Source organism: Simochromis diagramma, unplaced genomic scaffold, assembly GCF_900408965.1.
Source record: "Simochromis diagramma unplaced genomic scaffold, fSimDia1.1 OVJJ01000321.1, whole genome shotgun sequence".
Taxonomy (NCBI): domain Eukaryota; kingdom Metazoa; phylum Chordata; class Actinopteri; order Cichliformes; family Cichlidae; genus Simochromis; species Simochromis diagramma.
This window is the reverse complement of record NW_024386772.1, coordinates 15,953,696-15,968,788: the sequence shown is the minus strand read 5'-3', so window position 1 is coordinate 15,968,788 and position 15,093 is coordinate 15,953,696. Positions and strand designations below refer to the sequence as shown.

General features: G+C 41.3%; 3 protein-coding genes across 8 annotated transcripts; 2 read left to right on the top strand and 1 right to left on the bottom strand.

Annotated features, from left to right (window-relative positions):
* Window positions 1-83: 83 nt before the first annotated feature.
* LOC120746877 lies at window positions 84-3,306 on the top strand. The gene is made up of 10 exons (XM_040052388.1): window positions 84-267; window positions 361-438; window positions 571-603; window positions 1,092-1,178; window positions 1,294-1,391; window positions 1,474-1,856; window positions 1,936-2,028; window positions 2,122-2,208; window positions 2,302-2,358; window positions 2,445-3,306. The coding sequence occupies exons 1-10, from the start codon at window positions 205-207 to the stop codon at window positions 2,480-2,482; spliced, it is 1,017 nt and encodes a 338-aa protein (XP_039908322.1). The 5' UTR covers window positions 84-204; the 3' UTR covers window positions 2,483-3,306.
* Window positions 2,992-9,289, bottom strand: cunh17orf75 (chromosome unknown C17orf75 homolog). Of its 4 annotated transcripts, none has more exons than XM_040052359.1 (11): window positions 9,186-9,289; window positions 7,712-7,879; window positions 7,339-7,413; window positions 6,764-6,889; window positions 6,218-6,346; window positions 6,009-6,069; window positions 5,795-5,914; window positions 4,911-4,975; window positions 4,653-4,792; window positions 4,470-4,573; window positions 2,992-4,349 (listed from the first exon to the last, which is right to left on the bottom strand). In XM_040052359.1, the coding sequence occupies exons 2-11, from the start codon at window positions 7,852-7,854 to the stop codon at window positions 4,134-4,136; spliced, it is 1,179 nt and encodes a 392-aa protein (XP_039908293.1). In that variant the 5' UTR covers window positions 7,855-7,879; window positions 9,186-9,289; the 3' UTR covers window positions 2,992-4,133. The 4 variants fall into 4 exon arrangements, with proteins under 4 accessions (XP_039908293.1, XP_039908291.1, XP_039908286.1 ...); XM_040052357.1 differs by lacking the exon at window positions 9,186-9,289 and adding an exon at window positions 7,970-8,060; XM_040052352.1 differs by lacking the exon at window positions 9,186-9,289 and having other exon boundaries at window positions 7,712-8,034.
* On the top strand, window positions 8,827-14,536 carry LOC120746827 (BUB3-interacting and GLEBS motif-containing protein ZNF207-like). Of its 3 annotated transcripts, XM_040052338.1 has the most exons (12): window positions 8,827-8,961; window positions 9,237-9,363; window positions 9,454-9,592; window positions 9,667-9,849; window positions 11,268-11,343; window positions 11,443-11,495; window positions 11,646-11,794; window positions 11,989-12,081; window positions 12,954-13,181; window positions 13,331-13,460; window positions 13,660-13,846; window positions 14,100-14,536. In XM_040052338.1, exons 1-11 carry the CDS (start codon window positions 8,921-8,923, stop codon window positions 13,821-13,823), a joined length of 1,383 nt encoding a protein of 460 aa, XP_039908272.1. In that variant the 5' UTR covers window positions 8,827-8,920; the 3' UTR covers window positions 13,824-13,846; window positions 14,100-14,536. The 3 variants fall into 3 exon arrangements, with proteins under 3 accessions (XP_039908272.1, XP_039908265.1, XP_039908277.1); XM_040052331.1 differs by having other exon boundaries at window positions 13,660-14,536; XM_040052343.1 differs by lacking the exon at window positions 11,989-12,081 and having other exon boundaries at window positions 13,660-14,536.
* The last annotated feature ends 557 nt before the right edge of the window (window positions 14,537-15,093 follow it).

Here is a 15,093-nt window from a genome sequence, read left to right as displayed (position 1 = left end):
GTCATAGTAGAAATGGTCATTGCTGTACTAGCTTTGTGACGTGAACTCAAACAAATAGGACTTCTGTGCAGAATGCAGAAGTGAGAAGGTGATGTGGCTGCAAGCGATACTGCTCTCAGCTCGAGCGATGAGGAAGTCTCACCACACGCACACAGGTAGCAAGAACTGGCAGCCACAGTGTGAAATTGTAATCTGAAGGTTAACATGTCTGTGGATGGGACCGAGCTGCTTTTTGAGAGCTTTCTACAAAAAAGAAAAGACACGGTGGTAAGTTATAAAGCTCCTTTTGCCCTTGAGTTACTGTGAACGTTACGGTTGTTGTTAGAAAGTGACTTTGGGCACTCTCTGCTGTGGTTGTAGAAAATGAGATGGGTCACATACTGGTTCAGGCTTCAAAACACAACCTTGTTCTTCTACACTAAGAAGAATGGAAGTGCTGTAAGTGTTTTTGTTTTATTTAATTAGTAATTCCCGTTTAATTATGGTTTCATTACAGGTAGAAATAGAAAATGCCTCTTGTAAAGATCTCACGGCTTTGTATGTTCACACTGGACGTTTTTCTCTTTGCAGTCGAGCTTGAGAGGATTTTACTACATATACACAGTAAGTCCTTCATATCCCTGAATATTACAGTTTATATTCAGGAAGCTGATTTTGCACTTGTGGCAGTAAGCGCCCAAATTAACCACAGTAAGCATTTTTATTGAGTGTTTTTTATTTGTTAGCACTAGCAGTGGTGCCTCACTAATTGATTCCTCTGATGAACTACATTCATTTGATGGCTTCACTCACAAGTTGTCTCACAATAATGTGAAATAAAATTAAAAATAAAATTTATTCTTTCATTTTACCCTACAACTATTATAAGCCAGTCTCACACATGACTGCTTTAACCTCTTCTCTTAATAAGGAAAGTGCTGTATTTAAGGCTGTGAGCAGCCTTTCTCTTTAAATGAGCACCACTTCTCTGAAATGCACTAGCACATATTTTCCAGTCTGTTTGTGATTTCTGGGGTACTTCCGCAGCTGTTGCGCCGTCTCCTGTACGTGAGTTTGGATTACCTAAATGTGTCATCTGTCCTCTGGGTCAGGTGCAGTCAGTGCGAGAGGTCCAGAAAGCTGACAGGAAGCGCTTTATTTTTGAAATAACCATGACAAATGGGAAGAAAAAAGTGTTGGTGAGTCATCACTGTGTTTTAGAAATGTCATATTTCTAATTTTGATATGCATGTTGTCAATTGTAAGTTCAATCCTTTTCCCTCTTCAACCACTGGACGCGTGTGTGTGGTGCAGGCAGCAGAGACGGAGGACCTCAGGAAGGAGTGGGTGGGATACCTCTGGCAGGCCATGCATCTCTCTGCCTCCACGACCTCCGTCTCTGAGGACGCACAGTAAGATCTGAATTTACAATCATATCCCGGCAAATCTTCTTTCTTTTGATTTTTTTGACCTTTCACTTTTTCTGCTCCTCAGACTTGATGTGTGTGAGCAGCGAGAAAGACTACATAGCATGGCACCCATCTGCTCACACCGCGAAAGTGTCATGGAGGAGCTTCCAATTCGGCCCCTCTCTGCGCCCCCTCCCTCTGACTACATCTACGCACAACCCCATAAAATCTGCCCCCGCACCAAAGACACCTTGCAACCCAAAGACACCTGGCAACCCAAGGAGACCTCTCAGCCCCAAAACACCTGGCAACCCAAGGAGACCTCTCAGCCCCAAAACACCTGGCAACCCAAAGACACCTGGCAACCCAAGGAAACCTCTCAGCCCCAAAACACCTGGCAGCCCATAGAGCAGGACAACGAGGAAGACATTTATCAGAACACAGGGAAAGCCTACCAGAATCGCAACGGTAAACATGATCATGACTGTCTCTCTGCACCATCACAGCTTGAATTGTTATTTCTGGTGCTAAATGCTGCTGTTCTCAGATGACTGTCCCAGCGATCCCCAGTGGTCCAGCCAGATGAGCAGTGCAGAAGCCGGACAAGAAGGACACTATGATGTTTTGCCTATTAGAAACAGTATGACCAAAAACTTTCTTGAAATAGTTAAGCTTTCACAATAAGAGCATGCAGATGTCCAAGAGGGGGCTCTAATGTGTGTCACATCTTCAGGGTTGTGTAAGGCGAACCGCTCAGCAGAGGCAGAAGAGGACGTTTACGATGTCCCTGCGTCCTACAGACAGACTGCTGAATGTCATGGTGAGACTGTGGTTTGCTTGTAGAGGAAAGAAGTGAAAAGTCTGAATATTTGTTGTTGTTTGCTGATGTTTTATCCATTTCACACCCTCGCAGAGAGTGTCTATGATGTGCCAAGCTCACTCCTGAGAACCATGTGTGATCACACCATAGGTAACTTCTATGACTTTACCTGGTTAAACAATTAAATAACCCAGTTCTTCATAAACTCATTTGACAGTGTTTGTTTGCATCTGCAGACGATCAGCCAGAGGAAGGAACCTACTGGAATATATGAGGTGTAGTTTCAGAGCATCGGTGGAGGCCGGCAAACTCACCAGCTTTGGATTGGAAGACCGTCGCTGCTTCATCTCTTTATATTTGTGTTTCAGTTTTAAATGAAACTAATCGCGTCTTCTACTCTGGTTTATTTTTTTTCCCCCAACCGACTCTACACAATGAGAACTTTTAACGTGTGCTGCAATAGTTTGTTTTGATGCTGGTATGTAAAGGCAGACAGGCAGTAAAAACTGCATCAGTTCTGTGAAATGCACTTGCACACAGTTTCATTGTATCGGTTGCAGCCAAAGGAAGGAACTAAGTGGATGATTTGAGCTGTGGTTTCAGAACATCGGCACAAGCAGCTCCACACGCTGTCAACCTTGGGAACTGTTCATTTCTGTATTTTATTTGTTTTACTAGAAGTAGCAGTATTGGATACTAGTAGTATTTATACAAATGTAAATAATATCCCTCATCTTTGTTCAATGTTTCGTCTAAAACTAGGCAACAGATACGACCGCAGCAGAGGTTCAACTGTGGTATTTATTTACTCCTTCTATACAAGACCAGAGAACCACAAACACATATTTATAGGTAGAGAAAACATGCTGTACAGAAATGTGTACACACAAAGAACTGCAGGGTCAGTCACACTATGTTTCACAAAAGTAAAAACAATTCATTTTACATGTCAAACTTGGTTCACAGTTTAAAAGTATACACCATTATACTTTACTGATATTGCTGTATTACACACTTTGGACTTGATTTAATGGGAATGATCTGAGCTTAATGCTAAAACACTTTAAAAGAAGGAAAGAAAGTAAAAGTCTACTATGAGCTTGTTGTCAAATCTGTATTTTTAATCTCTTATTTCATTTATTTTGTGGGAAACTCTTTAAACGCCACGCACTCAGTTTAGTGATGTAGCGAGCGATCACGTGGTGCCTGTGAGCTGATGAAGGCTGTGATACTGAATGTAAACAAAAATATTCACATATTACAAATACGACAATTTTCTTTCCGTTACCAGAATAAGACTAAACATACAGTTGGTACACACACAGTATCCTTACTCATTGAAATAATTTAGTAGTGCATATATTGTGTTGAAATACAAGCAAAAACAAGGCGCACGTACGTAACAAGCAATGCGTAAAAAGTGATTTGTGCAGTCGCAGTAATTTTTTTCCCCTCACAATCAACATAAATTCTAAATATTAATGAATTGATAAGAATAGAATTAAATAAGCCACACGCCACGCCTTGTTGTCATCTTTGTCAGTTAGCAAAAATACCAGAAATAATATTTGGTTCATAGTATCGTGATACACAACACAAGCTGCACTACCCACTCAACAACTGCAGTTTAAACAATCTGTTTTTCTTCTATTTGTACTTATCTTCACTGAGGTAATGTCCTTAGAAAGTTATAATTTGTGAATTACAGCTGGCGTTAATAGTTGTCATTGTTAATACAGTGATGCTACTAAATCTGTCACTGCTTTACAGTACAGTATATTCCAAGTCTGACCACCAGTCTCCAAAACAGTTTTATAACTTACACATTTTATTACGCAGCAGCCTCGACAGCTGCGATTCTCTCAGGATATCTGATATTTTAGATTGTAGTGTGAGGTTTGCTGGTAGTGCACGTCGGTCGGGGATCACGCTTGGGCCTGGGATTGTTCCCTGATGAACTCCTCCAGGACCGTGATGATGCTGCAGGCTTCGGGCAGGTCGCTGTGCTCGGCCCGGGCGTTCTGCAGGAGCACGTCCCCGTTTCCGCAGCCCTGCAGGAACTGGCAGCAGCGAAATAGCGCGTAGTGACTCATCTCTGCCTGCCGCACAAAGCGCTTCAAGCTGTTCATGTCCTGGATGGCCTGCAGGGGGAGAGACAAAGTAGTGGGTTTTACAAAAAGGGAAGAGGCGAGGATGAAATAAAAGCAACAAGTAAAAAAAAAAAAACTACAGTCTGTGTGTGTGTGTGTGTGTTTTCCCACCTTAAGTTTAAAGTTCTCCAGAATCTGTCTGAGCAGGAACGGATTGCAACGCTCTGCAGCGTTCAGAAATGCTTGAATCCAGTCATCACAGAAACGGTTACTGACTGAGGGGACAAAACATTTTTATTAGTTGCTCAGACATTACAAAGACAGAGTACATACATGTCACAGTGTGTGAGTTACCAGTTTTTGTGAGTGTGGGTGGGCTGGTGGAGCAGTCTATAATCAGGGCAGACTGTGCGTCCTCTGAGATGGCCTTGCACAGAGAAGCGGTCGTGGTGTCTTGCTGGGAAAGTCCCTGCAAACTGGCTGCTTTGATGAACCTGAGAGCATAAAGTGGATGTTTTTTTTTTCTTCACACTGAACTGTTGAACATGAATAACAGGAAGAAAGACAGACCTGATACATGAGGATCAGCATGGACTTCGTCACCTCACTCACCTGGAAACGTCAGCCTTCGTCCTCTCGTCTGAATTGATGACCTCGACATGTGTGTGACTCAGAGCCTGTGCACACAAGGTTTTAGAGGTTGAAATGAATTAAGCTGGAAACAAACAGACAGCTAAACCATGATTCCAAAACCAGTTCACCCAGAACCAAAGTAACACTCATCTTCCTCCTTGGTGTAATTATGTCAAAATGAACTGAGGTTTCAAGCACCTCGTTGAATCTAAGCAATAAAGAATTTATTCTTCTATGAAGGCCAAAGGGGGTCCAACCTGCTACTACTGAGGTGTACTGAATAAAGTGGTCAGTGAGTATATGTAGTTCCAATACTTTTCAGACGTGTAAAATACTGTTTACAAACCAGGATAAAGACCGATCACAGACAGTGAATGTGTGGAAACCCTGGCAAGTCTCACTGTAGTTATGGAAACCTGTGCTTAATTCAATTTGTTTTTTTTAGCACCCCACACATTTTATATAAATCTATTTATTCAGTAAAAAAATAAAATTGTCTTGAGGATCAAGTGAGGGGTGATTTGACGATAGAAATGATGTCATATTCTTGAAATGAGAGCAAACCAAACCACCTGTGACCGAGGTTTGTTTCTAGAAACACTTTTTGGTAACTGTTATGTAATGTCTTCCTCACCAGGGTTATGTCACAAGCTTCTGATATTATTCCAACACTTGTCTCATGGAGTATTGTACCTATTAAACAAAATTCCTCTCTAGAGCAACTCGCAGTGTTATTCTTGAGTCCTCCATTCTTATCTTAATTATTTATTCTCTTGTATCAGATGAGTGTTTGCTTTGTGAGCACTTATCTTTACTGGACATACTTCAATAAGTAAACAGTGTAGTGGTGAGAAATGACTCACAGCGTGGAGCAGGAAGCTGATGTTGCTCTGGACCAGCTGCACCACTCGATGAATGTGCATCACAGACTCCTCGTACCACTGACTCAGATAGGGGCGCACCTCCGTCTCAAGGTTCTGCAGCTAAACACAAACAAAGTGGGACACGTCAGTCTTGCACGGATAATACTATAACATATTATTGGTACACAGTTACACTGTTATTGCACTGTCATACCTCTGGGGTTTGCAGGCTGCTGCGCAGGCCTTGGACGTACTTATCGAGCTCTAATCTGAATGTGTATGCAGTCAAGGAATTTGAACTGTAACACGGACGCACCACAACAATGCAGTGAAACACATTCCGTAACAGCAAGGAGGATCACGTATAATAGTCCTGGAAAGCAATTTACTTAGAACTTTGGCTTATTTTATACAAAAGGATATAAATTCAGTCCTTTTTCAGACCCTCCCATAAAGCAGATGACATATCCATTTCCATCGGAATCCGGCTGTTCGGGAGACCGTTCCTGCTCCAGGAGGCAGCAGTAGCAGCCGACGGCCTGCTCTGGAATACTGTCGAGTAAAAATTCAGAATGGTTGTGTTAATAAACGTATACATTTCCACTGCTGAGACATATTTCCAGTTAAACTTTAGCTTTTCATTAGTGTGGTTAAATGAAACGGGCTATATTCACTATGATATAAATACATAATATGCTTCCACATCATGACCTGCACAAGTCTAACAAACGAGATGAGGTTCAAAACATGTGCTCAAATATCCAGCTGAAGTTAAGCCAGAAGCTTGTGGACTCTGTGTGGATTAGAGAAAATCTTAAATAAATTGAAGCTTGTGCACCCAGTTCTTGTTTTATTTTTAAAGTTCTTAAAGATGTAGCTGTACAATCATTCCACACCGGAAGAAGAACAGTTCAAAGAAAGCATATTGAGTGTGTGTAAGCTTACCACTGCTGTATGTAAAATTATTACCTGAGTTCCACAGTGGCAATGTTGCCCATGCCTCCGAGCAGGGCTCCTTTGCTCAGCCTCCTTGAAATGTAGGTCCGCAGCTCTGGCTCTGCCTCTGATGGCAGGCTGCTGTCAATTAGTGTGAGGCTGTGGGCAAAGCAGAGAGTCAGTGTGGATAAAAACAGCCAGTGCAGGGATGAGAAGTTTGTGGAAGCCACTGAAGTCAATGGAGAGGAGATGGAGAAAGCTGATGACAATATGCAGCACACAACACACAACTGAGTCACATAGTTGTTAAACTTTTCCAAACTCTACAAAGACATTCAAAGTTATTTTTTATTAGTTTTTTTTTGTTTACCAACAGTAGTTGATACATAAAAGTGGAGCCACTGTTTAGATCAGGAGGCACCTTAAGGCCACGTAACTCAGAAGCAGAGTGATGACCAGTTGGAACAAAAACCATGAATGAAAACAGCACTGAATCCATGTTAATCGGATTGCCGGTGGCAGCTCGTGGAAACACTGATGCACAACAAAGAAAGCCAGAGAGAAACCAGGCAAAGCAAGTGGGAGGTAGGCGCTGGCTCCTTCGTTACCTAAAGTCTTCCTGACTGGTTGTGGAGTCTGCTCGTCTCTGGTTCCATGCCACATTTTCCCCAGAAGCCTCAGATCTAAGACAATCGACAGTTTACTCATCACCTGGTTTAATGTATAAAGTGGGCTTTACCCGCATAATAGCATGAGAAGGGACAAATACAGCTAAATAAAACCATAAACTACACAGAGATATCTTTCCTGGCTGTGTTCAGAAATAAAAGGAGGATAAGGGTTATCCACAGTAATAATCCTAAGATTTTAAACATGCTCCTAAATTCGAGTTATCGATGCAAGAAGCAGAACCATAGGTATCATATGGTTGCAGCAAAGCTCTGCGAAGAAGAAACCTAGCAGATAAATAGCCACGGTTACCTTGTGCCTTGATAAAGATAGATGGTGTAGTAGCAGTTCAGCTGAATCTTCTGGCTGTATCCAGCTATTTCTTCGCTGTCAAAGTCATCTCTCTCCTCCACGTCGATTGAATCTTGGAAGGACGAGGTTTGGGAGGCAAACATGCTGCACGGAGAAAGCTAGCAGCGGCTACAGTGGAAGATGACAAGGACAAACTTTATTGTTTAGCTGAGCTGCTTTAATATGAAAAAAAGGACTGTAAACGTTGCAAGCCCTCACTGATATTAACTGAAAGCCAACAAACTACGGCTTCGTTTATGGTCCTACTGCGCATGTCCTCTTTGTACGTTTCAAAATACGTCCGACTTCAAAGTGGTTTGCTGGAAGTTCCTGGGTCCGACCAGGTAAATAAAAGCGAGGGTAACATCCTATAACGAAAGAGCTTAAAACCCATTAAATCTTGCAACGTTTTTTAATATCTTTATTTAATGCCAATGTAACTCTGGCGTCTTTTTTTAATATATCTTGTTTGTGTTTCTGTTATGATCGGCTTATTTTGCATACTGTGATTCATATAGCTCAATCTTGTAGTTTTGAATTTACTTCATTTTTTAAAATCTGTGTCGTAAATTAATAATAACGGGCTAATAATTAATAATTTGACATCTAGAAATTGATAATTAGGAATTAATATTGTATCCTTAAACTAATTTGTAAATATATTATGCATAATACCTGCACATGTTTATAGTGTATTCTTATTAATTAGTACACCTGTTCACCGGCTTAATACAAATATCTAACCAGCCTATCACGTGGCAGCACATGTAGATGTGGTCAGGTCGACCTGCTGAAGTTCAAACCGAGCATCAGAATGAGGAAAAAATGTGATTGAAGTGACTTTGAACATGTTGGTCTGAGTATTTCAGAAACTGTTGGTCTACACAGCTATCTCTAGAGTTTACAGAGAAGGCTGCTGTTAAATAACAGATATAAATAAATAAATAAAAATCACATGTATATGAACCTACAGATATGTTTATGGTAACCAGGTATCGTCAAATACTGAAAATCTTTAATAATAGTGATTTTGTCCTAACAGGTTTTAAGGTGAGTGTTTGTTTAAATCACAGAGGTGGCCGCAGTGTGTTATGGGATGTTGGAGAGCTGACGCCATCTCTGTGAGGTGTTTTTATTTTTAGCAGGCAGTGAACTGACAACGCTAAAATCATGGGCAGGAAGAAGAAAAAGCAGATGAAGCCTTGGTGTTGGTATCCTTTAGCACACCTTACATTATACTGTTATATTACGCCAGTCGGCACCCGTTTCTATGTCTTGCCAGCTAACGGTTGTGTGAATTAGCAGCTCTTAAGCAACACTTAGCTAACATGACAGTTATTTGTTTACTTGGCATGTGGCTGTTCAGCTTATTTTTAGCGATACTAAATAAAATACATATTAAAAAATATCTGTAGTAACTAAACTATATTTTCACCTTCAAGTGCAGCGAGTTTATCATCCAAAGTTTCCTCAGCCGTTATCTCAGGTACTGTAACAGAGATTTCGATGATGAAAAGATTCTCATCCAGCATCAGAAAGCCAAACACTTCAAGTGCCACATCTGTCATAAGAAGCTGTACACCGGCCCGGGGCTCGCCATCCACTGTATGCAGGTGAGGAAACGATAATAATGCAAGTGAAGTGAAGCTAAATCGTGTCTTCGTGCAGTGAAGTTACCACGCTGTACCACTTCACATGTGTAGGTACATAAAGAGACCATTGATGGAGTTCCTAATGCAATACCTGGAAGAATAGATATTGAACTGGAGATATACGGCATGGAGGGTATTCCAGAGAAAGACATGGAGGAGAGGAGAAGGATGTTAGAGCAGAAGAACCAAGGTATTAACACCACGATAATCTCAGGATCCATCTCTTTAAGATACATGTCTGACTCTGCTCATCCTGATTTTCAGAGACTCAGAAGAAGAAGCACCAGGATGACTCTGATGAATATGATGACGACGATGAGCCCGGTCCCTCCTTTCAGCAGCCTGCTGCACGTCAGCCACAAGCTGGCTATGTCCCCCCTATGACCCAGCCTGGAATGCTTCCTGTTGGATCTGGGACCCCAGCATTACCACCAGGCAGCTACTCAGGTGGGGAACAGATACTTAACTTGATCTGCAATGTTCAAGACTGTTGTAACACTGTAATGGAGTCCTACTTTCTTTTTCATGTCTTAGTTTGAGATGCAAGGAAGGACATCTATCCTTTGTAGCCTCAGCGTAATTTATGTGTAGCATTTGACAGAGATGTATTTTATTATTTTAGCTATAACAGTGTTCATAAATGTTACTTTAGTTGCTGTGCCACAAGATAGACCTGTTTTTGTCACAAAAATAGTGAAAGGAAGAAAGTGTGGTCATGCTAAAAAAAAAAAGAGTCCTCCTTGCACTGTGGTTTGTGTATTCCAGCTGTGTGCCTCGCCTCTTTTACGCACGCAGACGTACGCTCTATAGGTTTAAGCTTCTGGGAAGCCTCGTCTCCGCTTTCTTCTGAAAGCATTTTAGGAACTGAAACATCCTTGAAACATCCGTCACAGTGTATAAGGCACGAATTAGAGAAATGAGAAAGGCCTCTGGTGTTTGAATGACTCAATGGTGACCCCATGTGGCTGTTCAACATAGTATTTATGCTTTTTTTTGTTTTGTTTTTTCGCCTTGGTGCAAAATTATCTAATTGCTGGTTCCTAAATACTGAGCCTCATTCCTGTTGTTTTGTAAGTTTACATAAAGTATCAAACATCAAAGATGCTAATTGCATTATGTGTGCAACACACAGCTTGTAGCCAAAACGTGTAAACCACATGGTGTACGTTACATAGACACACATCCCTTTGAGGGTACTGACAAAGGGATTCCTCGGGTCAGAGTCGTAACTATTGTGAGCTAAACCGGTACTCTCTTACATGAATTTGAATGACCTCCTGTGTCTCATCTGAAGTAACTATTTGATCCACAACGGGGCGTAATATATTGTATTTATCAATGAAAACTCAACTTGCATTATAGGCCACATACGGCACACTTTGATCATAAGTGGGGTAGATCAGTGAAATTCCCCTTTCTGTCAGTATAAAGAAGTTAAACTGCAAACAGAATCCATCAGATTATTAACATTTGAAAAAGCATTGAAATTTTAACAGCATGTCTCATTTATTTTTGCATGATAAAGTGACGTTCCTGTAGTGAATTAAGGAATCTTTCAGCAGACACTTTGGACTTAAACTGTAATAACTAAATGTGAAAAAGTTCTTGTTGAGTCACAGAATATGTGTTTGTTTATTCTCCCTCTTTTTTTCCTTTTTATTTATTTATTTATTTATTTAACTGTGAGCACGCTGTAAAAAACTGACTTTTTAAAATCTCCTTCACATTTTCTAAAGCTAACCAATAGACAGGACCTAGAGTCTTTGGCCACAATTCTGGCCACTGGGACTTATTCCCCCGGTGCACATAATGAAGTGGCAGGATCATGTGTTTTGATATAAGTACAATTTTTTTACTTGCTTCAGGAATTCCCCCGATGATGCCAGGTGTGCCACCCATGATTCCAGCGACGCCCCCTGTAATGCCAGGAATGCCTCCAGGGTAAATCTTTGTCATTCTTAATCAAATCTTTCTATCAGTCAAACCCTATATATTATATATATTGTATATTGTAAACATCATGTTTTCTTATGTATTTAGGATGATCCCAATGGGTGGGATGATGCCTCCGATGATGCCCGGTGTACCACCAGGTAATGCCCTGTTAGCATACACCTTCAGGATCCACTTAGATCTCTGTAACTCAGTTTCATTTATTTCTTTTTAATATTTTTAAATACTACGTAACACTACTGCAGTGAGGTGTTTGCACACATGGAATTAATTTTTTCTGCTGGTATCAGGCATTCCTCCTCCAATGGGTACCCGTCCAGCCATCACTCACATGCCACAGCTCCCGCCTGCTGCAGGCGTGCTGCCCAGACCTGCAGTTCCTGCTGGCCCGTCGGTGCAACCTGATGTCACAAAACCTCTTTTCCCGAGTGCTGGGCAGGTAAAACCCTTGACGCCTTTTTATCGCTGCACAGTTTTCACCTCCTCTCAGCATTCTGACAGGACATTACAGTTTTCTTCAGTAAGAGATGTCTAAGCTTGCACGGGCTGATTAAAAAAGGAGACTTTACCCAGGAATTCTTTTAATTGAAAGACTTTTCTGTTTACTTTTCTTTACTTTTTCCTGTGCTACAGATGGCCGGTCAAGTTGCAAGTACAAGTAAAGCCTCACCAAGCGCAGACACTCAGTCCGCTTCCCCTAAAGCTCTGTTCCCTAGCACTTCACAAGTATGAGGCTGTCTGCCCTCTTTACTCTGACAACCTGCTGCTTTACAGCTGGCATGCACACAACTGTGTATAGTTTGCTTGTGGCGGGCAGGTTGAATCTCTTTCATTTGCAAAGCTGTTTTTTCTTCTTTTTTTCTTAATTAAAATGTTTAGCTATTTTTTTAATTTGCTTTTTAATTTATCTGCATTCACTCAATATTAAAAATAGCTTCATCACCTTAAAATCAAATGTTAAAGTGAAGAATTATGTGGATATGTATAATATATGGGCTTCTGTTGTTGGGCAAAATATGACAGCATGCTCAGCACTTTATTCGTTTTTTTTTTTTAGTTTTTCTGCAGATCTAAAGAAACTGGTTTTATTTTAGTCAAACTTTGAAAGATTACTTATCATGTTACAATGGTGGAGTAAAATGTTACAGATCCATCTTATAGGCTTGGCATTAATATGGTAAAAGCTTGTTTAGTCAGATGAATTAGATATTTGTGCTGCTTCACAAAATTTGTCCTGTAAGGTTTTGTTTTGGTGTTTTAAATTTTAAAATGTAAATTTACAGTTTAGTGAGTATAAAAAAAATCTAGGGTCATAAATTCTCATTTTAAAAAAGAACACATGAAAGAAACATATTTTTTGATTGTCATCTATTACGGATACAAGGAAGAGATCAAAGTATTAAACTTTTTGTCTATAGCTGTTCCAGACAAATGCATTTTATTCCTGCTCATGAACGTTATGAATGCCAAGGCTAAAAAGGACCAAATAATCGATATCATTGGAGTAATCTTGGAGTTTGACTAAAATTGACCCCCCTGTGAAATTCAAAGGTCTTTAACTGAGTGTCTCTAACCTGCTTTCCTGTCTCTTCCCTCAGAGTCAGCAGACAGTGTCGGGGTCCCCTCACACTCCCCCCTCCACCACCTCCGACCTCGCAAAGCCCACTTTCCCAGCCTACACTCAGTCCTCCACCGGTTTGGCCAGCCCAAATGCTGGCAGCAGTACGGTCTCCAAACCTCCCTCCACAGTAACCAGTAAGCCTGCCACGCTCACCACCTCCAGTGCAACCAGTAAGTTGATCCACCCTGATGAGGATATCTCACTGGTAAGTATTCTAGCTGGAACACTCTTGTTAAAGTAAGTAGTTATGCAATGTGTTTATTTAAAACAAATCTTTTTCTTGTTTTTTTCCTCCCAGCTGAGCTACACATGTCAAGTGTCAAATCACTTTTATTTGCTTTTTTTGTGCCGTAGGAAGAGTTTCGGGCTCAGTTGTCCCAGTACCAGTGCAGTATTCCCCGTCAAGGCCAGACCACCAGTGCTGCAGCGTCAGTGGGTGGCATGATGGCTCCTCAGCAGCACAGCATGAGGCATCCCATACCTGGTATACACTACTGGTAGTTTTAGGCTAACTGTAAACCAAAGAATTTAATTTAATTGGCTTCATTTTTTTGTAGTCTTGAAAATGTTTAACTCTATTTCAGCTTAATTGTTTTAGAAAGTGCTCTATAGATAATGTTTGTAGAGTCTTAAAAGGACTGCAGTAAAAATTATGTTTTTACCAATGAGCCTGGTCCTTGCAGGTCAGTATGGTGGGCCACAGCAGGGGATGCCAGGCTACATACCTGGGCGAATACCTCCGTATATTCAGGCCCCTCCCGTTGTTCCCCCAGTGTACCAGGGAGGCCCTCCACGGCCAACCATTGTCACGAGACCCCCTGTCATGTCTCCCGGAGGCCACTACTGAAGTCTGCTCCCTCTCTTCAATAGGTTTGGACTCTCAACCCTTTTCTAATGCCCTCAGCGGCTAGTAGAGAAACCAGTATTGGTATTATATTACCAAAGTATACTGATGTTCTGCTACTGAGCTATGAGGAAGAGACATTAAATAAACAGCAAAGACAGGAGCTGTAAACATCCCATGGCATGGGAAATATTACATTGCATCTATCAAAGATCTGTTTGATTTGATTCTGATTGAAACCATCTCTGTTTTGTGGCTTTTTTTCCTTTTCATGTTTAGGTGTATAGAAGTGTAGTAGATATGGTTCGTAGTGTTGTGAAGGCGCTGGAGTTACATGGGCAGTACCCACCCTTTATCAAGGCAAGTTTGATGTAAATACCTTTCTGTTCTAAGCTAAACGGTGAGGCCTTCACAGCACGTAGTGCTGTTGGACTTGTGTCCCCAACTTTGTTTGGTGAGGGCTTCTACTACCTGTTCATGCTCTAACTCTGTCTTTGTGTTGATATTTGTATGAACAATTACTCCCTTAACTCTAAATAAAGGAGGTATTTATTAGTATATGTATGACTGTGAAACTGTATTGTAATGAAATGTTAGATTTTTTTGTGGGATGTTGCTGGGCTGAGACGTCACAACAGGTTTGTACTCCTGGTATAAACTGCATTGTGACTGCTCTTCTGTTATTATGAAGGTGAACAGTAAACATTGATATCTTGTATATGAAATGCAAAATGCTTGTAAATATTGTCTTTTATCTAGGGCAGCTGTCCCCAACCTTTTTTGCGCCACGGACTGGTTTATGCCCGACAATATTGTCACGGACCGGCCTTTGAGGTGTTGTGGATAAATACAACAAAATAAAACTAGTACCGGTACCGAAAAAAAGATTTATTCATAACACACGTGAAAAGACCCAGGAAAACCGAGTTAACGATAAAAACGATAACAAAATAACGCTGAAAACCGATAAAAACCCTGAAAACCACACATTTCACACCTGAGCCTCAACTTTCGCGGCCCGGTACCAAACGACTCACGGACCGGTACCGGTCCGAGGCCCGGGGGTTGGGGACCGCTGATCTAGGGAGTCTTTTACTGATGCTCTGTACATGTCACTGATAGAAAGCATTGTACAGGTGCATAGCATCCAGATCATTAAAGGCTGTAGTGCTAAAACCCAGATTTTTCTTCTCCCTGTAGCAATGCCATTGGGGGGAACTGGCTGAGGCCCTGTCTCAGTGTAGCCCTGTTTCAGCCAGAGGCAAGTCTCACT

What these genes read in the sequence shown, in the direction of transcription:
- LOC120746877 (XM_040052388.1), top strand. Translation starts at nt 205, where the DNA reads ATGTCTGTGGATGGGACCGAGCTGCTTTTTGAGAGCTTTCTACAAAAA. An exon ending in TCCGTCTCTGAGGACGCACA is followed by an intron (nt 1,392 to 1,473) that starts GTAAGATCTGAA and finishes TCTGCTCCTCAG; the next exon opens with ACTTGATGTGTGTGAGCAGC. An exon ending in CATGTGTGATCACACCATAG is followed by an intron (nt 2,359 to 2,444) that starts GTAACTTCTATG and finishes TTGCATCTGCAG; the next exon opens with ACGATCAGCCAGAGGAAGGA.
- cunh17orf75 (XM_040052359.1), bottom strand. Translation starts at nt 7,854, where the DNA reads ATGTTTGCCTCCCAAACCTCGTCCTTCCAAGATTCAATCGACGTGGAG. An exon ending in GCAGCCTGCAAACCCCAGAG is followed by an intron (nt 5,915 to 6,008) that starts GTATGACAGTGC and finishes GTTTGTGTTTAG; the next exon opens with CTGCAGAACCTTGAGACGGA. An exon ending in TCAGCTTCCTGCTCCACGCT is followed by an intron (nt 4,976 to 5,794) that starts GTGAGTCATTTC and finishes TTGTGTGCACAG; the next exon opens with GCTCTGAGTCACACACATGT.
- LOC120746827 (XM_040052338.1), top strand. Translation starts at nt 8,921, where the DNA reads ATGGGCAGGAAGAAGAAAAAGCAGATGAAGCCTTGGTGTTG. An exon ending in TCGCCATCCACTGTATGCAG is followed by an intron (nt 9,364 to 9,453) that starts GTGAGGAAACGA and finishes TCACATGTGTAG; the next exon opens with GTACATAAAGAGACCATTGA. An exon ending in ATGCCAGGAATGCCTCCAGG is followed by an intron (nt 11,344 to 11,442) that starts GTAAATCTTTGT and finishes TTATGTATTTAG; the next exon opens with GATGATCCCAATGGGTGGGA.